At 47.1% G+C, this 21,541-nt stretch overlaps 8 protein-coding genes across 8 annotated transcripts; 5 read left to right on the forward strand and 3 right to left on the reverse strand.

Moving 5' to 3' along the window:
* Positions 1 to 624: 624 nt before the first annotated feature.
* On the forward strand, positions 625 to 1,770 carry SERLADRAFT_456584 (uncharacterized protein; the record flags this gene model as incomplete). The annotated part of the gene is made up of 5 exons (XM_007313364.1): positions 625 to 884; positions 942 to 1,225; positions 1,278 to 1,396; positions 1,450 to 1,555; positions 1,612 to 1,770. Coding segments are annotated over 5 exons (846 nt in total), but the record flags the coding sequence as incomplete, so codon positions are not given.
* A 515-nt stretch (positions 1,771 to 2,285) lies between these two features.
* On the forward strand, positions 2,286 to 3,897 carry SERLADRAFT_365197 (uncharacterized protein; the record flags this gene model as incomplete). Its single annotated transcript, XM_007313365.1, has 6 exons — positions 2,286 to 2,369; positions 2,430 to 2,529; positions 2,655 to 2,730; positions 2,784 to 2,944; positions 2,990 to 3,281; positions 3,333 to 3,897. The coding sequence occupies 6 exons, from the start codon at positions 2,286 to 2,288 to the stop codon at positions 3,895 to 3,897; spliced, it is 1,278 nt and encodes a 425-aa protein (XP_007313427.1).
* A 192-nt stretch (positions 3,898 to 4,089) lies between these two features.
* Positions 4,090 to 7,476, forward strand: SERLADRAFT_456590 (uncharacterized protein; the record flags this gene model as incomplete). The annotated part of the gene is made up of 24 exons (XM_007313366.1): positions 4,090 to 4,312; positions 4,365 to 4,433; positions 4,508 to 4,589; positions 4,648 to 4,679; positions 4,735 to 4,766; positions 4,822 to 4,873; positions 4,922 to 5,068; positions 5,117 to 5,254; positions 5,316 to 5,491; positions 5,541 to 5,594; positions 5,655 to 5,854; positions 5,902 to 5,963; positions 6,018 to 6,073; positions 6,125 to 6,146; positions 6,204 to 6,244; positions 6,309 to 6,408; positions 6,464 to 6,473; positions 6,529 to 6,569; positions 6,624 to 6,630; positions 6,695 to 6,741; positions 6,801 to 6,827; positions 6,948 to 6,992; positions 7,049 to 7,170; positions 7,234 to 7,476. The coding sequence occupies 24 exons, from the start codon at positions 4,099 to 4,101 to the stop codon at positions 7,393 to 7,395; spliced, it is 1,938 nt and encodes a 645-aa protein (XP_007313428.1).
* Positions 7,477 to 7,610: 134 nt separating this feature from the next.
* Positions 7,611 to 10,507, reverse strand: SERLADRAFT_445016 (uncharacterized protein; the record flags this gene model as incomplete). Its single annotated transcript, XM_007313367.1, has 11 exons — positions 7,611 to 8,438; positions 8,496 to 8,529; positions 8,585 to 8,667; positions 8,728 to 8,908; positions 8,996 to 9,072; positions 9,123 to 9,159; positions 9,269 to 9,396; positions 9,455 to 9,507; positions 9,567 to 9,756; positions 9,778 to 10,146; positions 10,294 to 10,507. The coding sequence occupies 11 exons, from the start codon at positions 10,505 to 10,507 to the stop codon at positions 8,389 to 8,391; spliced, it is 1,416 nt and encodes a 471-aa protein (XP_007313429.1).
* A 3,198-nt stretch (positions 10,508 to 13,705) lies between these two features.
* On the reverse strand, positions 13,706 to 14,283 carry SERLADRAFT_456595 (uncharacterized protein; the record flags this gene model as incomplete). The annotated part of the gene is made up of 2 exons (XM_007313368.1): positions 13,706 to 13,962; positions 14,029 to 14,283. Coding segments are annotated over 2 exons (312 nt in total), but the record flags the coding sequence as incomplete, so codon positions are not given.
* Positions 14,284 to 14,382: 99 nt separating this feature from the next.
* SERLADRAFT_359350 (uncharacterized protein) lies at positions 14,383 to 17,078 on the forward strand (the record flags this gene model as incomplete). Its single annotated transcript, XM_007313369.1, has 8 exons — positions 14,383 to 14,769; positions 14,826 to 15,285; positions 15,383 to 15,478; positions 15,548 to 15,713; positions 15,766 to 16,016; positions 16,101 to 16,523; positions 16,594 to 16,837; positions 16,893 to 17,078. 8 exons carry the CDS (start codon positions 14,576 to 14,578, stop codon positions 16,910 to 16,912), a joined length of 1,854 nt encoding a protein of 617 aa, XP_007313431.1.
* A 514-nt stretch (positions 17,079 to 17,592) lies between these two features.
* On the forward strand, positions 17,593 to 20,697 carry SERLADRAFT_456604 (uncharacterized protein; the record flags this gene model as incomplete). Its single annotated transcript, XM_007313370.1, has 12 exons — positions 17,593 to 17,660; positions 17,711 to 17,753; positions 17,805 to 17,878; positions 17,933 to 18,081; positions 18,146 to 18,238; positions 18,290 to 18,465; positions 18,514 to 18,699; positions 18,759 to 18,976; positions 19,030 to 19,176; positions 19,229 to 19,969; positions 20,039 to 20,332; positions 20,395 to 20,697. 12 exons carry the CDS (start codon positions 17,619 to 17,621, stop codon positions 20,560 to 20,562), a joined length of 2,331 nt encoding a protein of 776 aa, XP_007313432.1.
* Positions 20,698 to 21,001: 304 nt separating this feature from the next.
* Positions 21,002 to 21,517, reverse strand: SERLADRAFT_456607 (uncharacterized protein; the record flags this gene model as incomplete). The annotated part of the gene is made up of 1 exon (XM_007313371.1): positions 21,002 to 21,517. One exon carries the CDS (start codon positions 21,467 to 21,469, stop codon positions 21,278 to 21,280), a length of 192 nt encoding a protein of 63 aa, XP_007313433.1.
* Between the last annotated feature and the right edge of the window lie 24 nt (positions 21,518 to 21,541).

The raw sequence follows: 21,541 nt of genomic DNA on the forward strand, positions 1-21,541 counted from the left end.
CATGTCGTACACAAGGAAGAAGTTGGCCTACGTTTCCATGCATCGTTCAAAGGGTGGTCGTCTCTTTCGCGCTACACAGTGCGCTTCAAGTTAAATCGTATCCCCACGCAACGACAACACCAAGCTTTGGATACAGCTTTTAATCCGGAGAGAATACTTTTCCCCCTCCAAAAGTTTGTTTTGCCAGCGAATAAAACCGCTCATGTAAACATCAAACCTTTTAATCGGCTGATCACCACAAATCCTCCCCAATTGCTTGCTGTCATTTCAATCCTGCGCCAAACACCTGGCTCAGTGCCTTTCGTGATTTTTGGGCCTCCAGGAACTGGAAAGACGATAACGGTCATCGAAGCGATCAAACAGATCCTTCACCACAATCCGAGCGCCCGCATACTTGCCACTGCGCCGAGTAATTCTGCAGCCGACCTAATCGCGGCGCGACTCACATCTGCATTCACCAAAGATGAGCTATTTAGACTGTATGCACCTTCACGATTCCACAAACAGGTGCCAGAGGAGTTGCGAACTTATACATATATGAAGGATCGCCATTTTTCCACTCCCATTATGTCCCGCTTCAAAAGTTTCAAAGTTATAGTTTGCACATGTGTTTCTGCCTCCATTCCTTACGGGGTGGGTGTGCCTCGTGGTCACTTCAGTCACATATTCGTCGACGAAGCCGGTCAAGCTACAGAGCCGGAAGTTATGATAGGTATCAAGACCATGGCGGATAACAAAACGAATATCATACTTTCTGGAGATCCTAAACAGCTGGGTCCTATCATTCGATCGAGTATTGCTCGTGAGCTCGGTATGGAGACTAGTTATCTTGAGAGACTTATGACCTCAGATACGTATGACGTCAAAAGTGGTCGTGGTCAGACGTTAGTCTTTATTATTATCTTCCTGGTTTCCTGATTTTTGACTCACTAAACTACCAGAGTTGTGAAGCTGGTCAAAAACTTCCGCTCACATGCAGCGATCTTGAAGTTCCCCAACGAAAGATTCTACGCCGGCGAGTTGGAACAGTGTGGTGACCCCAAAGTAATCAATGCTTTCACGGGATCCCCACAGCTTGCCTCGAAAAATTTCCCCGTGATCTTTCACGCGGTGATTGGTAAAGATGATCGAGAAGCTTCATCTCCTTCATTTTTCAATATCGACGAAGTGTCACAAGTTAAAAGCTACATCACAGCGCTACGGTCTGACCGCAAATTCTGGATTAGTAAGCTATGTCCAGATATACAGGAGACTATGTTGACAGCAGTACTCCCCAGCCGATGATGAGATTGGTGTGATCGCGCCATATCATGCTCAATGCCTCAAGATAAGAGCTTCTCTCCAGGCCGTGGCGGATGGTGTCAAGGTTGGCAGCGTAGAAGAATTTCAAGGCCAGGTTAGCCGTCCAATGTCACAGCTCTACATGCTGATCGAACCATCACTTCGCAGGAACGAAAGGTCATCATCATTTCGACTGTCAGGAGTAGCCGAGAGTTTATTGAATATGATCTCAAACATACTCTCGGTTTCGTGGCCAGCCCACGTCGTTTCAATGGTAAGCTGAGTGTGCTTGGCCGTCGCCTTCTTACCCTGACCATAATACCCCGACAGTGGCTGTAACACGCGCTCAAGCACTCCTGATCGTCATTGGAGACCCGTCCGTGTTGTCTTTGGACCCTCTGTGGCGATCTTTCTTGAACTACGTACATAACAATGGTGGTTGGAAGGGGCCATCTATCACCTGGGATCCGTTGGCACCTGTCGAGGAAAGTGGAGGGTATGACAAGACAGCGCGCGATAAGGGTCTTGTCGACATGAATGATTTCAGCAGGAGGATGGAGCAGCTCACTCTTTCATCTGTACAGGTGATTGAAGAGGTTGATGAAGCTGATGTAAACGTTGATAGGCCATGGAGAGATGTTGAGTGAAAGGTCTTGCACCACTGGCACCGTGACAGTCTGGCAGTGCGCATGCGAGATGAGCAGCCCCGTTGGCTATTTTCCAGGTTATGATATCTATCTCGCTTTCGAGTAATAGTGATGTCCCAGTTCATTAATTCGAACTTCTGTTGAGCCCGAGTATTGTACTTTTGAGTGTTTTCCATCCGTGGCAACGCGGGATTAGCGAGTGACCAGAACGCGCAGCATCGTTCGCACGTGGCCTAAGGGGCGTGGCAGTACCGTGACTGTTGTAAACTTGGACACACGACCTTTCGAAACGCCTGTTACTATTTTGCTGGCAAACCTCCTCGTATCGGTTTGCCAAGGGAGGCTACTCGTTCAATAATGGTGGATGATAAATACATTGGCCTCGCTCTCGCCTGCTCCGGCTCTCTCGCAATTGGAACGAGCTTTATCATAACAAAGAAGGTAAGCCGAAGAATCATCTCTCGTTGCAGAATTCGGACAACCTGTTTATCACGTTTGCAGGGCCTCAACGACGCCGCCGGGCGGAACTCTGCATATGCATCTGCTTCAGATGATCTTTCTTACCTTCGTAATCCAATATGGTGGGCAGGGATGTCAACTTGTAGGTTTTCTCGAAGATCCAAGTTCTATACTTTGTTTTTATACATATTTTTTCTTAGTGATTATAGGCGAAGGTGTGTGGCATGTTTAAATGGTGGATCATTCTCTAAGGCTACATGTTTCTAGTCGCCAATTTTGCCGCGTACACTTTTGCACCTCCAATATTAGTGACCCCGTTAGGTGCTTTGAGTGTTCTCATTGGGTACGTTCCATATCATTCTACGAGCACCTGTCCTCTGAGAAGAGCATTACCAGAGCTGTTCTAGCTTCTTTTCTTTTGAACGAAGAACTCGGTCATCTTGGAAGATTGGGCTGTGCGTTGTGCCTCATAGGTTCATTAATCATCGTGTTGCATGCTCCAGAAGACAAGGCTGTTCAGACAGTGGATGAAATCTTGAATTATGCGATGCAGCCAGGTATGGCAGATTATCTATGGTTTTATCTGTCTAATCCAGGGATAGGCTTTATGCTGTATTGTTTCACGGTTCTTGTTTTCTCTGTGGTGATGATTTACGCTGTTGCACCAAAATATGGTCGGTCCAATCCTATCGTATACATCTCAATCTGCTCCCTCGTGGGCTCTGTTTCTGTCATGGCCATCAAAGGTTTTGGTGTTGCCATCAAACTCACGCTCAGCGGTAACAATCAATTCACTCATCTAAGCACATATGTCTTTGGGATCGTGGTGGCGGGTTGTATCGTTGTACAAATGAACTACTTCAACAAAGCTCTAGATATCTTTTCAACGAATGTGTACGTGCCTTTGAGATTCCGGAATGGACCTCGTCCTAACCACGATTATAGCGTCAACCCGATGTATTATGTGGGGTTTTCTTCTGCAACGATCGTTGCGTCCTTGATCCTCTTCCAAGGCTTCAACACGACAGACGGAACCAACACGGTGACTCTTTTGGCGGGCTTTACTGTTACTTTCCTCGGTGTTCATCTGCTCAACCTCTCTCGTAAACCCGATCCACTCACCGGTCCTAATGGTCACACTACGCTAGAAGGTGGGCTGATGAATCCACGACTAAGCCTTCAAGGGCGGCTGTCTATTGATGGCTGGGGAGGTGTATCTGATATAAGACCAGACGGGGCACTCAACTCTGCAACCCATGGCCGAAGAAGTTCTCTATATCGTTCACAGACCTCTACGCTATTCAACGCATTCGAAGACGGAGATGCAGGGGAGGGCCAGGCGCTGTCACAGCTTCGGGAGAGTGAAGAGGATGAAGGGGATGACGATAGTGATGTTGACGAACGGACACGTCTGCATTCAGAGCATCGGACACGAGCTGGAGTTTCCAGAAGCCACAGTAATTCGCCAGCTCTGCAGGGCAGTGCTCGGAGTTCACCACGACCGCTATAAAACATAATCCATACCCTTTTAAACGGACTGCACTAAAATACGATAGATCTATTTTCATTTTTTCAACGCTGTTAAACCCTCTTTGAATGGACGTGATATGTTTCTGTACTGGAGTCGCTATAAGCGTGGGATTGTATTACCATGTTGGACGAGGCCATCCTCGTGCTGTCGAGCAGTGTCCGAGCTTTCTTTGGAGAAAGCATGTGGTCCGGATCCCGATGTCTCAATCAGATCCAATATTCCCTATCTTCAACCTTCTCCCAGGCATTTCGTTTTAAACCAAGAACGCGCTTGCTGACCATGGGTGCTGGAGTACAAACAGTTGATACTTCCAAAAGGCTGGCCCACCTTCGGGAGCTGATGAGGCTGCCAGAAAACAGCGTCAAGGCTTTCGTAGTTCCAAGCGAAGATCAGCGTCAGTTTTGACCAAGCACTATCTCTTACGTTTTATGTTGATGTAAAAGCAGACTCGAGCGAATACCTTGCACATTGCGATGAAAGACGGGCGTTCATCTCTGGCTTCAATGGATCTGCAGGTGATTGGCACGATCTATACTGAGGACGGTGAACGTACAAATGGGATAAGATTGAACTAATGGGCCTGGTGCAGGCTGTGCGATCGTTACATTGAAGGATGCTTACCTGTTCACCGATGGACGTTACTTCTTACAAGCCGAACAGCAGCTGGACAAGTGCGTAACTTGAACGTGTGATGTCAAGTCTCTGCTAACGCACAGGTCGCATGATCAGGAATTGGAAATTAATGAAGCAAGGCCTTCCTGGTATGTCTTCTTTTCAACTGTTCTCTGGACCTGTCCTTCTAATCACGCCGTTAAGACGTGCCTACTTGGCAAGATTTTCTGTCCAAAGTGTGTCAATAGTATTCGCTGGAAAAGGAAAAGGAGAGGCTGACTTCTTATCTAGCATCTTGAACAGGGCACTAGGATCGGTATTGATCCTACACTCATTTCCAAGGGTATGTTGCTTCCGTGAAGGCTTGGAGGTACCCTGACCAGTCATGCAGTTGATGCCGATTCATTGGGCAAGTCTCTTGAACCTCGTAATTCAAAACTGGTGTCACTCGAGAAGAACCTAGTTGACATTGCTTGGGGACAAGACCGTCCCCCACGACCTACAAGCAATGTCTTTCCCTTGGATATCAAATACGCTGGTGCGCATAACTCACACTATCGAAGATCGCAGACTTATTTTCTATCAGGTAAATCCTCTGCAGACAAGATTCAGCATCTCCGCGAAGAACTCCGTAAGAAAAATGCTAAAGCTATGGTTGTCAACATGCTCGACGAAGTCGCCTGGCTGTTCAACTTGCGTGGGTCTGATATAGATTACAACCCTGGTAGGGCTTAGCTTTTTGTCCCTACCGTGTTCACTCATTTACGATGCTGGGTTGTTTCCAGTGTTCTTCGCATACGCCATAATCACAGAAAAGTCGGCAGCACTGTTCGTCAATCCTGTACAGATTGATGACGTCGTTCGAGATTATATTGGTTCCCAAGCTGAAATCCGGCCTTACGATGACTTCTTTTCGTACCTCAAGGAAACTTGCTCCAACCTTCAACTTAGCAAAGAGGCTGTGTGTATTTTTATATATTTCATTGCACTACATGACCTAAGGATTGTAGCCAGTTCTATTGGGTGACAAGGGCAGTCTTGCCGTCGCAGAAGCAATTGGCCAGGTAGACCCATCACTCCAATCCCTCACGTGCACTTCAACACTAACATTCTCCCGTTATTAGGATAACGTGTTGGTAGTTCCCTCTCCGGTCGCCGCGCTGAAGACAATCAAGAACGAGACAGAGATAGAAGGTTTCCGCCAATGCCATATTCGTGATGGTGCTGCATTGGCTCGTTACTTTGCCTGGCTAGAAGAACAGTTAGAAAATGGTGTTGAACTAAACGAGAGCCAGGGTGCTGATCAGCTGGAAAAATTCAGATCGTGAGTTTAACATCTATTCATCGATAAATATACTAAATCTTGTGTAGTGAGCTGGACATGTTCAAGGGACTATCATTTACAACCATCTCATCTACAGGACCGAATGGAGGTATACGTCTTTTCATGGTGCTCTTTTATTCACTCTCTCACGACACAAAATCAGCCATCATACATTATTCTCCTGACCCTAATGACTGCGCTATAATTAAGAAGGATCAGGTGCATTACAACCTCAGCGCTAATCACTCCATTTGCTGATCTATGCATTAGTTATATCTGTGTGATTCCGGAGGTTTGCTTTTTGCACATGTCATATACTGATAGAGTCCGCTGGAGCTGATTGTGGCAGGTCAGTATTTGGATGGAACGACGGATGTCACAAGGACATTGGTGCGCGCTTCGAAAAAAACAGTGCTATCAACTACACGAGTACTGACACTTTAGTTAATAATAGCACTTCGGGACCCCGACAGATGAAGAGAAACGAGCTTTCACAAGAGTCTTACAAGGCCATATCTCCATCGACACTGCCGTTTTTCCTACTGGCACATCAGGCGAGTCTTTTCCTCCTTATCTTCCTCCTCCTAATGCTGAGTGCTTCCTCGATAGGATACATCATGTGCGGGTTATACACGTAATATACGACCGATGAATGGCTGAACCGTTTCTTTCAGCGATTCCTTTGCTCGGAGAGCTTTGTGGCAGGATGGACTAGGTGCGCATATATTCGTAATTTGACACCAAGTCACTAAAACATATGATGTTCCAGATTATCGGTAATTATATTGACCAGCGTCTCTATGCTATACAAGTACTTATGATGCTGTGTTGCCGATGAAGGCATGGTACTGGCCACGGAGTCGGCCATTTCCTTAATGTTCACGAAGGCAAGTTTCTACTTTTTGTGGGTCTCATTATGTCATCTTATCTCGGTCTTTTCGCGCAGGTCCTCAAGGGATCGGTACACGTATCGGTGAGTAGGCCTATGCCCGAGATCCTCATTTGGGGCAAGAGCCATTTGATGGATGTTCTTTCGCAAAACATCCTCAAATGACATATCTGGCTAAACTTGTATTGACAACTCGTCCTGCAGGATACAACAACTTTCCATTGAAAGCTGGCATGACGATCTCAAATGGTACGTTTTCCCTCAAAACCAGATCTCTACAAAAAGTCAAATCGACATACCCACAGAACCTGGTTATTACGCTGACGGGCGCTTCGGCATCCGAATCGAGAACGTTATCATTGTCCGGGAAGCTCAGACTCCATACAACTTTGGAAACGGATACCTCGCCTTCGAGCACCTCACGATGGTGAGTCACCCACCTACTGCTTGTTTCATTCATAAGCAGAACGCTGAAATGCGGTCTCTCAAGTGCCCTATTCATAAGAAACTCGTGGACCTGAGTATATTGACCGTGCAAGAGAGAGACTGGTTGAATGCCTATCATGCAGAAACATGGAAGAAAGTGTCTCCTCTTCTTCATAACGACCCGAGAGCCCTAGCCTGGCTTGAACGAGAATGCTCTCCCCTCTAGCAATATAATAGTAATGAAGAAAGATACCGTATGGTTTGTATACTATGATAGAATCATGATGTCAGTAAGCTATATGGCAGCGTAGAGCGTCGACATATCCTGGCGAGGTTTGACTCGGTACCGTTACATCATATGAAAGGTGATAGATGATCATGAAAATCGACAATCGGTCTTCATGAAATAGCATACAGCTAGTGGAAAATCACTCAAAATGAGTTGCAACAATATATCAACCCAACTCGGTATAAATCCATTAGTATGTCACATAAAGAGAAGAACTTGAAACCTTCAAGTCTCATAACTGTATACAAACAGGTATAGGACACGTGCTATGCATTTATGCAGAAAGCAAGGCGAGTAGGAGAGCGTACGAGTAAAAGCGGATAATCGGAAATGTGTAAGAGCGATAGTTACGGCAAAAAAATATCTCTAAAAAGATCCTTCGTAAATAGAGCTAAGAGAGTGGTACTGAGGGGTCATTTCATGAGAAAGAAGAGGAAACATGTGTGTAAGATGCGTGCGAGGCTTGTCGTAGATGGAACTAGATGGGTTATTGCGTGGAATCAGGTTAAATGCGGTGCCGGTGCCGTGAGTGTGTGAAAGCATAATAGCATAAGGCAGGGGTTGACGAGTGTTTACAACGAAGAGTGGGAATCGCACGATCGTGATAGGTGAAATGGGCTCATTGAAGGCGTGAACGGAAGTTGGCGAATCGAGAGGCACTGTGTGGTGTCGTGGGTATTGAGACCGTTTGTGAACCACTCAGACGTATGCAAAGCGCATATCCACATGTGGTGGCTTCTGATAGGGGTGATTGTTACACTTTGCGACGAACGATACAGTGCCGAAGAAACAGCACGAGGGCTTATCAGTGCTAGACCAGTTAAGATAACATTCAAGGAGGCCTGAGGATGGAAAGAACGTGCTGGGTGCCTGGCCTAAAGTTAGAGCGATTTGTTGTCTGTGGTGGAGACCTTAGACAAACTGTGACTGTCATAGAAGTTTGGATTGTTTCAGATGTTGCCGTATAACCATATCTCTAACTGAAGAAAAATAAAAGAGTGAGCCTCGTTCGATGATCGATAGTGTTCTGAACTTACCACTCGCGAGAATACCAGCGGTCGTAGTCGTATCCTAGTAAGTAATGTTACACAAAGGCGCAGACATATCAAAAGGGAGAACTAGCTACCGTAACAGAAGTGCAAAACCCATAGAATTTGCGTGGGTTTGGCGAGTATTCTCGGTGAATTGCACTAAATTTGCTTCTGAAGTCTATTGTAAACAAGCATTAGCAGGTCTGGTCCATCATAGCTCAATAAATATATCGCATACATTTAGATGCTGTTTCGAGGTCGTTGGGTCGATCGCTGAAACTACGGACGTATCTTGACAAACGAACGCCTGCTTTCAACTTTGCGTCGAGGATATCGCACTTGTTTAAGAAAAGCACGAGCTCGACATTGGCAAGTAGTTTGTTTGAGCACACAGCTTTCCAAAGTAAGACGCTGTCCTCCTTTATGCGTGTAGGTCCACCAGATTACGAAGTTTTCGAAGATAGGGCCATGAGCAAATTTTCCGCAACAGTAAACGAGGGACCTACAAGACGATTTACACTCCGATCTTCTGCGAGGACTTGATCAAACCCAGATATTGGAGCAAGGAAAATGATGGCATCGACTGAACAGCATAGTAAGTATATAAAGTGATGATTGGCGTTACAAGCTTACCATCATCAAAAAATGGCACCCATGTTGCTTTACGACGCACTGGACTCAACAAAGCGAATCACATGATAGCAGACATGACTTACGACGCTAGTGAAATTATATGTATGTCAGAACCAATCAAGACAATCTTGTAAATTTGAACCTACCTGCGACCTTGACCCGCCAACGTCTACTATCCGCCATTCGGTGCCGCTCTCACGTCCAGCAGCAGCCTCCATTTCGAATCTGTACTCCGAGACCCCGACAGTTTTGAGACGTGCTTTGAGGACATCATCTAAGTAGCGCATATATTGAGCATTATGAGGATAGCAGCGCAAAAGCAGGCTACGAACCATCATTGGGTGTGTATTTTAGTGATGTCACTCGCTCAAGGTCGTTCAGGAAGCTAGCATATAGCATACAGGTTAGCATTGGAAAAAGAAAGGGGGAAGGAATGAGATGCACAAGCCAGGGAATTCTTCTAATCGGATCTTCCGCTTGCGTAGAATTTCACGAACCGTTCTGTCGTTCCATAGGGTCATGATATCGTGACGACATGAGTGTAAGACTTCCTGCGCCTCGTCCCTTGAACCCGGGGTCACCGCATCAAAAGAGTGAGGGCGGCCGTTGGCGCGTGAACTCTTTGCCAAAGCACCTTTCCACGTTGTCGTGGGACGAACGAAGACCTCTTGGGTTCGCCATGAACGTTCGCTGCTCCTACTGCGGGTGGACTGATAATTGCTGACAGAGCTGCTGGCGGGAAGTGATATCGCCTCGTCTTCGTTTGGAGGTACAAGCTTAGCAATGAGCAAAGCTTCGATATGGCGAAGAGGAGCAAGACGCATTTTGAGAAAGTCAAGTTCTTGAGGGAAGTTGGGGCCATCATCGCTTTCGTCGCCACCGCTGTCGATGGGCTGCTGGATGCGAACATTGGAGAGAGCGTCGAGGATGGTACGGATAGAGCGGACGAGGTTGAGTTGGATGACACTGCGCCAGAGGACACGTTCTTCGCGGAAGGCATTGGGTGTATATAGTCGCTGAAAATCTGTGTGAGAGAAACGTGGTCAGAACTGCGGTGCGGAGGGTAGAATAGGGTTATCGAGAGGAAAACGACGCACGCCTGAGGGTTGTTGATTTGCCTAGCGCCAGGTGGTCAGGACGGTGAGAACGTTGAAGAGCATGGGCTGCATACCTGACTCGCTCTGGCCAAGGAGGAGAAGTCTGACGACATTCTTCTTTTTCTGAAGCTGGCGTTCTGCACGGAGAGAATCGTCGATGGCCTGGCTGACACGCTTTGCCTCGGCTTCCTGGGCAAGTCTGATGGCATGTTCGGAGTCGGACTCGTCTGGGGGAGGCTTGAGTGCCTCGTCGAGGGGGTCGAAGTCGAGGGCGTGTCTGCTGGGCATCGAGTACGACGACGAGGAGGTGGAAAAGCCAGCCTGCGATGAGGGAAGGGAAGAGAGATATGTGAGTGGGCCTGGGTGAAGCGGCAAGCGGGAGCGGTGCCAGTGATGGCCAGGCACAGACAATTATTAGCCTATCCTTATAAAACCTTGCCCAAATCTCGACGCTTTTATGGTTTTTTTTTTCGACAAGTTTGTGTTACAATTCTTACGGGTCTGCTCTGATCGAGGACCATTCGACTTTCTGATCCTCAGTAGTCCCGTCGTTTGCATCCGTCACCCACCGTCGCGGCATCCAAATCAGTCACCTGCCTCCAAACTTTATCCCCATATCTCCATCTTTTGTCTCCAATTTCCACATTTTATCCTCTTTAGACGGAACTCTACACCGTAGCGCAGCCGCGCACCTTGCGTAAACTACCGCCAATGCCTCTCCAAGCCCGTCTCGTGCCTGCCTTTCTATAGAAAGCGTTTACAGTTACAAACGCAGACCAAGGCACATATCCAGCAATCCCACTCGAATCGCTCTCGAGCCTCCCAACAACACCCTTCGGTCTATATATTCGTTTAGTTCTCGCTTTCGATCCGTTCAACTTGCCGCCGGTCACACCCCAACCAGAACATTGTGGCGCTCCGCAATGTGCTCCATGCTGTCCTCACCCACCCACAGACACACCAAAGTTGCTAGGCGTAAGCATTGCTATCAGATGAATTCATCTAGAAGTATTTTGATAGGAGCTCTCGCCTGGAAAGTCAGCGTTTACCAAATTCAGCTCCTCGGTGATGACCTATCACCAAAGCGCTGCACCTTATGGCGCAACCCATTCTGTGTGTATTTTATTGCATTTCTCCATATGATGATTGGCATACGGAATTCAAAAGGCGCCGCATACCCAGCACCCTTGGACGGCTTTCCCTTTTCCTCAACACCACTGCGATCATCTCATGGTCATCAGATCAGGGGGTTTAATCAAACCTTCGTTTCCTCCGTCTCCACAGCGTTTGTGGCGCATCCATCACCGCTAGCCATTTCGATGCAATGGGCAACCTGCGACACTTCGGGCAAGATGGCGGCTTATTCCAAGCCAGGGCCCATTGCACACTTATGGAAAAGCCCCTTTAAGATGGGGTGTGATGTCAATACTGCTCAACTGGGTTGATATCAGGTACCTATGCCTCGCGAACCCAACTTTAACTGCCTGCCACACCATGCGTGGTATACATCTATATCGTAATGCACTGCCAGTCCGGTATCCTCGCTGGACACAGTGGAGTCCCCTCCTTTATCCTTGCTATCATTCTCTCACCATTTGACGGAGAGCGCTGGCCTATGGCTTCTTTCCATACGTAGCCCAAGCGCTGCAGTAGGCCTCACTTACGGCACGTCATTCTCAGGAACGGTGAATCCCACAACTCGGAAATGGCCTCATTCGTGAGAATTCACTGTGCCTGTGGCTTGGTCCTGATGTTCCCGCGAGTCTTCAATCTTCAGAGATTACTGGTTCCTAATCGATCCTTTATAAGCTTCAGTTCTTCTTGCAGGAGGTCACAAACCTTGCTTAAAGCGCTCATAAATCCAGGGCCTCATCAGTATCATACAGCTTATCATGCTGGTCATTTGTCAGGCACCTATATAATCCATTCACAGACATCTTATCTAGAGACCGTAGCGAGAGAGCGAGCACTGCAGTAGAGTCGCAGCTCGTGGGTGTTGCAACATTGTATCAAGAACGTCAACGATACGAGACGAGCTCGCGTCGCGTTTGAGGTGTCAATGGCAGGGTCCCCTTTGCTCCTCCTCCATATCGTTGCGACATGCATGCGACTCCCAGATAAGAGGATGATCCGAAGTCAGGACTTTAATAACGTCACGGTGTAGCTATGGGCCATAGTTCACTCAACAATCCGCCAGGTACAGAACATCTCTACAACTATACAATGGACGCCGCCGGATCAGACGGGACAACTTCCAAGGCCGCCGCAAAATGTCGATCTCTAAAAGGATAGGGTGCATAAAGATGCTCCACAAAATGCGTGATCGAGAATCGCAAAAGGTCAGGCAGGTACTGGCAGCTGCTTGGTATTCCGAAGATTTCGGTTGGTTTACGTTCACTGGGATAGTGCTGGGGTGCACCTGACTGACGTGCAGCATGTACGGTATACGGTAGGATATTTTGTCCGGCCCAGATGGAAAATAAAGATAACCTCGTGAAATGTTATAAGTCAGTCGTTCCGGCGGGCCGCTTACCGAGGTCCCGTATGATACCCAAAATTGTCATAGCCGCCGGTGCCCAGCTCAAGTGACATCAAGATATCTCTGTTGCCAATACGAATTCAGTGAGCTTCACCGCATACGAACGCCACTGCCATTGACTGTACCAGGTGGCAATCAGATAGAAGTGAATTTGAAGTGAGCGCCGAGGCACATCAGTTGACATCCAGGTACAGTAGGTGGCAAGGTTGGTATTGGTCCATGGAATTAGGTGGCCAATACCATAACGAAAGCTCAAGTATCAGAGTGTGCGATTGTCCGATATTCAGGGGGTGGACAACGGCCCACCCATTGCCCGCCCCTGTCCGCCGCATCTGATTCTGCATGGCAATTGTCGAGACGCTCGACCGTTACTTTTCCCTATAAGGGGAATATCCTAACAGGAAAGCGCCCCTGGCAACTAACTGGTTGGGATAGTGAAGTGACAGCCACCGCGTGCCCTATAGTACAGTACAAAGCAATAAGTACCAAAAAGACAAGATATTGAGAAAAAGGCGAATCAAGGTACAAACTGCCTGTGATGCCTTTAGTACATGAAGCCGGCGGCCAATTCGATAAAAGTTTCAAGCATGTGATTTGTTGCGCTGTTAGTCGATGTTGCTTGGTCTTCAAATTATCAAAAGGTTGTATTGGAGGTGCGTTGAGCGGTGGCTCGCGACCGGGAAAGCACTTCTTCGAGCGATAATACACAAAATCATTGCAAAACAGGATCCGCACCGAATATAACCGTGAGCCCGAGGGCGAATCAGCTATGTACCAATTTAATCAATATTATTCGAAGAGTTTTTGAATCTAGGCTCACGTTTGACATAAAAAGGGCCACAATTGAGAATAAACGGCACGCCAGGCCGTTCAAAGCAAGAGAAGCACACAAGAAGGTTGCATATAGTAGGTATCTCGGAGAAATGAGGCATATCTTTTTTGACAAGTAAAATGAAGTGATGGCGGGAAGTCTTATCAGAATAAATGAGAATATAATAAGACAAGGCACTAGAAAGAAAGGTGTCAGGTGACTGCTCTCAGGTAGGGTGTAGAATGGATCTTTTTCGCAGATGGTGCTACGGGCATGGACGGCCTCGTGAGAAAGTTCACCATTGCTGTTGAGACTTAAGCTCTTGCCAAGAATAAGTAGGTGGGGTCGAAACCAACATCTTTGCGTGCTGTCGCTGACGATTGAATTCGGTATCTAAACTGTGACGACTCTTTTGAGCATAAAATGTCTGGAAAATCGTAAGCATGACAATGGGCTTACTATGAAAATGATGCACTCCCCATTCCATTGAATATTGAATATATGTGTCGCCTCCATTTCACCATGTAAATGCCAGATGCTAGGTGAAGTCGCACGGACGAGTCCTGGAAAGTAGCCACGATGGACTCTTTTACTCGTGTGACCTACGCATTGTGAGAAGAAGAGATAATCTTGCGCAAAGAATGGAACTAGAGCCTGCCCTTACTGTCAGCCACTTGCAAAATAGACATTAGCACAATGAGAGAGAGAGAACTCGCTCGGACTTGGAGACTGCCGTGGCCGCGACGGATAAGATTACGTAAGCAACAGACCTGCCTTTTTCGTAAAAATGTATCGATGACTCGAATCCAATGATTTTTTTTGCAGGAAAAAATGACCTGACTTCAAATCCATTCCATATTCTATTCAAACTGCAGCTGTTTCGTATGTTCTTATAGGTCGGATACCATCGTTTTCAGTTATTCTCTGCCTGTGGTTTCGTAAATTCTCTCTGAGATACTATCTTATTATTCCCGGCCACTTTCGTTTTTGACAGGTTTCGAAAGAGATGTCCGATCCACCTACTCCGTCTACCCCATCCACGTCTTACACCGGTTCCACTCCCACCCCACCACTCCCACCACTTACTCCCCAAAATCTCCATCAAAATACTATCGATCCTGATGCAAAATGGCTTGTACAGAAGTATGGGGGTACTAGCGTCGGTAAATTTGCTGTCAAGATAGCCGAGGATATTGTCTCGTTCGTAGAATCTCTCAGCAGATATTTGCATGTAAGGAGTACTGACATGAGTGCAGAGGATACATAGATCAGCACAAGGTGGCTATCGTTTGCTCTGCACGTTCGGGTTCGACTAAGGCCCTCGGTACCACAAATCTCTTGCTCAAGGCAGCATCAGAGGCCTTGCAGCGGCCACCTAATAAGCCTGTCACTACACCTGGTACTGCAACACCGCTGACAAATGGTATGTTTGGGCGGTCCTTGGATAGCCCGGTGTCGGGCTCATCAAGAACTCGAAGCGCATCTTCTCCTCGCTCACCGTCTCCTTCAACCTCGGGGATGTTTTCCTTGACGCCCCTCACAGTACCGCAGGTTGGGCAGGATATACCAGGATTTAATCAGACCGTTGATTTGATTCGTTCAGAGCACATGACTGCGGCAAAGACTTGTGTTCGCGACCCAGATATTCGACAAGAACTTGAGGCTGAAATAGAAAGAGATTGTGATTGGCTACGTGGTTTTCTATTCGCTGCACAGGTATAGTGGTTTCTAAAATCTCCGTATACATTGTCGGTCGCTCACACGATCGTGGATTCTGGCTATGGTTTGATATCGCCCTTTTCTCTTTTCTTAGGTCATAGACGAAATTTCTCCTCGGTCGCGAGATAGCATTATTGGTTTAGGCGAGCGTTTGGGCTGTAAAGTAATGACCGCTGTTCTTCGGGATAAGGTTCGTGTATTATTCACGGGAAATGTTTTTGAGAACAGAAATTGAATCCAGTCCCTGGCTGACTGACAGGGCATAGATGCCGAATATGTGTCCCTCGAGAATATTGTACCTGACATCGAGGACGGTGAATCACCCGCTGTCGAGGGTTCGCTGGATCAATCATTCTACGATAGAGTAGCGATGGCTGTGGGAGAACGCGTCAGCCAGTGTGCTCCCCGGGTGCCTGTTGTAACTGGTAGGTAATATTGAAGTAGGGCTATCTCCGTATATTCATTTCCAACATGTAGGCTTTTTTGGACCTGTGCCTGGGTCCCTGCTCCGTCAAGTTGGTAGAGGGTACACTGATCTTTTGTCAGCACTGCTAGCTGTTGGCCTCGAGGCCTCGGAACTACAGATTTGGAAAGAGGTTGATGGAATTTTCACAGCAGACCCACGAAAAGTGCCCACAGCAAGATTGATCCCCATTATTTCTCCGGATGAAGCAGCTGAATTAACATATTACGGCAGTGAAGTGGTGCATCCATTCACCATGGAACAGGTAAGTGATGCATGGCAACGCATGATCATGATGGCCTTTATGTGCCTGTAGGATTACTCAAAGTTGAATACCTTCTATCTATAGGTGATCAGGCGGAAAATTCCTATTAGGATAAAAAATGTCGAAAACCCGAAAGGAGGTGGTACTGTCATACACCCTGATCCCGATATAGAATCGTCCGAAGAAGTAAGCTGGTCGAATCAATACGAACCTACGTCTTTGGCCGTGTTGCAGGAGCTCTCTTTCGTGACCGATGAAGCACATAGGAGCAAACGATTACCTACCGCGGTCACTATTAAGGAACGCATAGTTATCCTTAACGTCAATTCAAACCGTAAAAGTGTCTCGCATGGTTTTTTGGCCCGCATCTTCGGTACCCTCGATAGGTTTGGTGTCGTGGTAGATTTGATTAGCACGAGCGAAGTGCACGTGAGTATGGCTATCGAAGATAACCTGTCAAAAAAAATCATGGACCGTCTAGTCGCTGAGCTGAAGAAAAGTGGAACGGTACGCGTGGTTTTAACGTCTTGCTTACCCGCGATGCTCGTATCAGTGGAACTTACCTTGACCTTTACAGGTCTCCGTCCATCGCGAAATGGCTATTTTGTCACTTGTGGGAAAGCAAATGAGGAACATGGTTGGTATTGCCGGACGCATGTTCACGACACTCGCGCAGGGCAATGTGAATCTTGAGATGATCAGTCAGGGGGCCAGCGAAATTAATATATCTTGCGTTATCGAAGCCCGTGATGCTGTCAAGGCCCTCAATCTTATACACCAGAGCTGCTTGCAGATAAAACCAGAAGGTGCAAGGGGTAGAGGTAAATTTCCGTTTTGCTCTTCTAGAACGTTCCTTATTCACGCACGCGCAAATAGTGGGTCCTTGGCTGTTTTAGCGCATTGTTTGTATGGTAACTTATGGTTCAACACCGTATTTGACCTTTTATTAATCATAAAACCGTTGTTCGGCTGGCAGTCGAGGAATCATTTTGGATCTGTACCTTTTGACCATTGCGTCCACGTTTGAGAAGTTTGAATATGATTGCGTCGCATTTGTGCCTCAATGTGTTACGTCCAAAATGGCCTTCAAAATTCACCCACGTCAATATCTAGACTACTGCCTTTTGGTCCCCAATCTCTATGTTGCAATTCAGTCGACTTTCATCAACCCGATTTGACTGCATGACACCCATTTTGATATAAGTGCTTTTTCAAACCATAACAATCAACGTTGTGTGGAGGACCAGGGCGTTCTCCCCTCGAGACTCTGGCCCGAACGTTGGCCGCTTTGGGCTGCTCTTTCCACTACGAAAGAAGTTGTTTTGTATTCTGTACAAGCCATCCTCTCTTCGACCCATGAAAGTATGTATTTGAATTCATCTGGGCCTAGAAGTATCAGTGATCAGCGTGCTTTATTTGCGCCTATGAGTAGTTAATGCTAGCCTCTCGGTTCATCATCTCTCAGCCACTTGACACCAAAAAAGGACCACGACGTTGTTTGGCAAAAGCCTCTGAAACAAACAAACGTTTACCGTGGTAACCCTGGGCCTGCGACTTGGATTAAACGACAACCACCGAACTCATCTATACGCGGCTTATAAAATGGCGGAGGCGTCCTTCAAGGATGTACCCGAGCTTTTCGAAGTGTGGCGTTCGGTTCTCTTCTATGAATTTTCCGCTGATTGAATCTTCAGGTGGACTTGGGTGAATCGTTGACTGCGCGTACAGAGAGCTTAGGTCAGGATTCTTTCAATAAGGCCACTTTCCAGTAACTGACGCATAACACAGCTTCTTTCAGGGAATTAGGACCTCCTGATCTATGCCATGTCGTGAAAAGCACAGGACGTAGTGGACAGCGTGATGTTCGTTCGCTTTTGAAGATATTTGTATTACCAGTACTGAAGTCCCAATGATAGCTCGGTTCTTACCACTTTGTCTCCGGGGTCGACGCTTCTTCTTCTGCATCACTTGCCGCTTATATAAATTCTCTCACATATGCTATCGAAGACAACTCGGCGTGGTTCTCAAAAGGCACTGCGTGGAAAGTCAAAAATGGTTGTTTCTGGTGAGTAGTTGCTGGAAACACTATTCATGCTATTCGCTCAACTAAATCCTGATTGCACTCTCAGTTGCTTTAATGCCTTTTCTCGAGTTGATATACGCGTGGACGTTAAAATTCCGGGTGGTGTCACGGCATATGTCGTTGATTTAAGAGGAGAGCGGTAAGTCTAACTAAATCCCTCCTATGATAAATATAAACTAACGCGCCTTAGTCACGAGGCCACGGCAGAAATATGGCAGGAAACTTATGTTTCTGCCTTGCTTCGTGCAATATTATACTCTGATGACCCAACCTACTGGTTAGACGCGTACCGCAAGCTTGATCCCATAACAACTCAAGAAGCAGAACTTCGTTTTCTGCAAGCTGCTGAGGCATTGTTCATGAAAGGTTTGTTCCAAACTTCTCAGCGGTGTCTCGATATTCATAGTAGTCTAGGTTGGCAAGTCGGGTCTGATCCAGAGATACAAGTTGCCACGGTAGTGTCTAATCATCTGACCGCTGGTATCATGAAGTACTTTGGAGACAGCGGGAGATATCAACAAGCTGCCAATTTGTTCGAAAAGCTCACTGCTCGGGAGCTTGAAGTTGCGTCTCTTCTTGCTAAAAGTTACATGGGGATGAGTGAGTCGCAGCGTATGGGTATTTTGGTTGCTTTACCCTAATTAGTCTTGGTGCGTCAGACGAGGAAGTAAAGGCAGTTCAGATTATGTCTGGTGCCATGAAGCAAACACCTCATTCTTATACTCTGTTGCATGTGCAAAGTGATTTTCTCCGAGCAAAAGGGAAATACGATTGGGCTCTCAAGCTCGCACGCGAGGCGGTCAATTGCGCTCCTAGCGAGTTTGTGACATGGGAGAAACTCACCGAGCTCTATATCGATATCAAGGACTTCGAATCTGTTGGTTTTTTTGTAGTTGTATGCGTATCGTTACTCACCAGGTTGGCATACAGGCATTGTTGACGCTCAACTCATGTCCAATGTTCACGTTCAATGGCCGGGATGCGCACCGTAATCTTACACCAGCTCGAATTCACCTGCCATTCAAGCGACAAATCGGTGAAATACTACCTGAAAAAGTGAAAACAGAAGATGACGAGGTATGTTTTCTTTATTATACATGGACACATGATATTGATATCGGGTGCACAGGCTGATCCTGCTTTACAACGCCTTCCTGCTCCTGGCTTGCGCGGAACTTGGGCCAGAGCTTATTCCCTCCTCACTCGTCTAGTGTCAGAGATTGGATGGGACGAGCTCCTCAAGACACGGAGCTGCGTTTTCGTCATGGAGGAGGAGTACCGCATGCAAAAAGTAAACGTAGACATTCAGAGCGCCGGGTTGAAAAATGGCTCAGAAGATGACGCAAGCCAAGGAGTCATCCATGAGGATGGGACAGTTACTAAGCGTGTTCGCGATTCTGTGATCTCTGAAGGTACTACTCTTGCCGCAGATGGTGTTCCCGATACTATAGTCTCTGAAGGCACTGCCCTCGCCGCAGACGGTGACGCTGATGATGACGCGTCCACGCGGGGTGTTGTGTCTAGTCACAGTCCACACATGTCAGGAACAATATCTGGGCCAGCAAGCAAGGAAGATGTTACCAACGGCTCGTTGACTGTGGACATACCTATCATTAGGATATCCACTGAGTCTGATAGGGAAAGGGAATTGGCTGAAGAACAAGAGACGACCAAAGCACCCGTTAACGGCTCGTCGAAGCCAGTTGCGTTGAATGCAGTCAGCCTTGCACTAGAGAAGCCTGTACAAGCTGCTGCAGGCGAAAAAGAGTTGGAGTCGCCTTCTCCGAACTCTGCTCAGGAGACATTCTCTTTCACTAACAAGCGTCTTTGCGAGCGTTGGCTTGATAATTTGTTTATGGTTCTATACGAAGTAAGTATCCTACCGATGCCGTATCAGCACTCGTTGCATGGACTGACAATTTCCCTATCCTTCTTTCAGGATCTGCGGGTGTGGACCATATTCAGAGCTGAAGTAGCGCACTTTAAGACGCAGCACGTTGCATATCGTAAAACAGGCCTGGAATGGGAAATCCTTGGAGACCTCGGGCTCCGCCTACACCATAAAGAGGAGGCAAAGGAAGCTTACCAGAGGTGCCTCGATTCAACCCGGTACTCTCAAAAGCCATGGGCCAAACTCCTTGAGATGTACGCGGATGAGGGCGATATCCAGCGGTCAATACAAGCTGCCATCCGTGTTGCTGCTTATCAATACGCCGATTACACAGAGATGACGGTTCGTTTTCTCAAGTTTTCTGCGCGGATAATTACTGATGCTACTCCATGTCTTCTTCACAGTATCCAACTTTAATTGCCCGATGCTTTTTTAAGCTAGGTCAGATACATGGACACGCCAAGATATCATTTACTCTTTTGAGCATGGGTCTTCCTGACCCGATTCTCAAGATTATGGATGGCTACCTTCAGTATGGCAAAGTATTCAAGGTAGAGGGCTATGATTTCTAATAATACGTCTTTCGCGTTGTTTTGTACATAAGTGATTTTATTCTTCTACTATCCGAGGTCTCCAATTACTGGCTCCATCTTTGACACATCATTATCCAGTACCTTTATGATTCGGAATCGAACGTGCTTGTAGACAAGCTTGTGGATGTCTGAGCTGTGCAGCAAATCCTGTCATGGGCTGTGAATCTGTCTGACTTTGTTTGACGATGAATGATGGTTAGTGGCCGGCGATACTGTTTACCACCATGGTTGTAACTTGAAGGCAGTGGTATTCGATGAGCCTTGTTGGAGCTGGCATCTGGTCCAGGTGAAACGTCTACTACCGATGGGCTCGTATCGTCACGTTGGGAAACTGGTAACAGTGCCTTGATTCGTACCACGACGATCCATTTAGGTTCGCAAGCACACGCCAACCATATGTACTCTCCGAATTCCATTTTGTGGAGAGCGGAAATGAAGCTGAGATGAGAAAATCCGGGCTTTTAGGCTGTTCGAATGACGGATATGAATTGCTACCAACACCCAGCACGGGTACACATGTGCTGTATGATCCTGTAAAGTGTTCCATGGATCACGAAAGAAGAACTTGAACAAGATACCGCTGGATCGATGTTGCACCGGCATTGACAACTTACGAAATTGGGGTTAAACTGCCACAACATGGAACGTGCTTGAGGCTACAGCTTTTGGATGGTTGGTACCCCACCGTGATAGATCAATGGTAGCTGATACATCTCGGGGCAGAGAGAATACACCGAATGCTCTCAGGCTGAATACGATACCACGCAAAGAATAGCCTGGGCCTGGCGGTGAATTGAGTTTGGTTCGTGAATGGATGTACCATATAAGAGTGAGAATGAGGACACGGTTTATCGCAATCACGAAACATCCAACAAGGCTCTACCATCACATCGACAGGATTTAAGAACGTTTCGTGTTTGCTGTGGTCTCGCTCGAACGTAGAGGCTCGTGTGAAAAG

Source organism: Serpula lacrymans (assembly GCF_000218685.1).
Source record: "Serpula lacrymans var. lacrymans S7.9 unplaced genomic scaffold SERLAscaffold_2, whole genome shotgun sequence".
NCBI lineage: Eukaryota > Fungi > Basidiomycota > Agaricomycetes > Boletales > Serpulaceae > Serpula > Serpula lacrymans.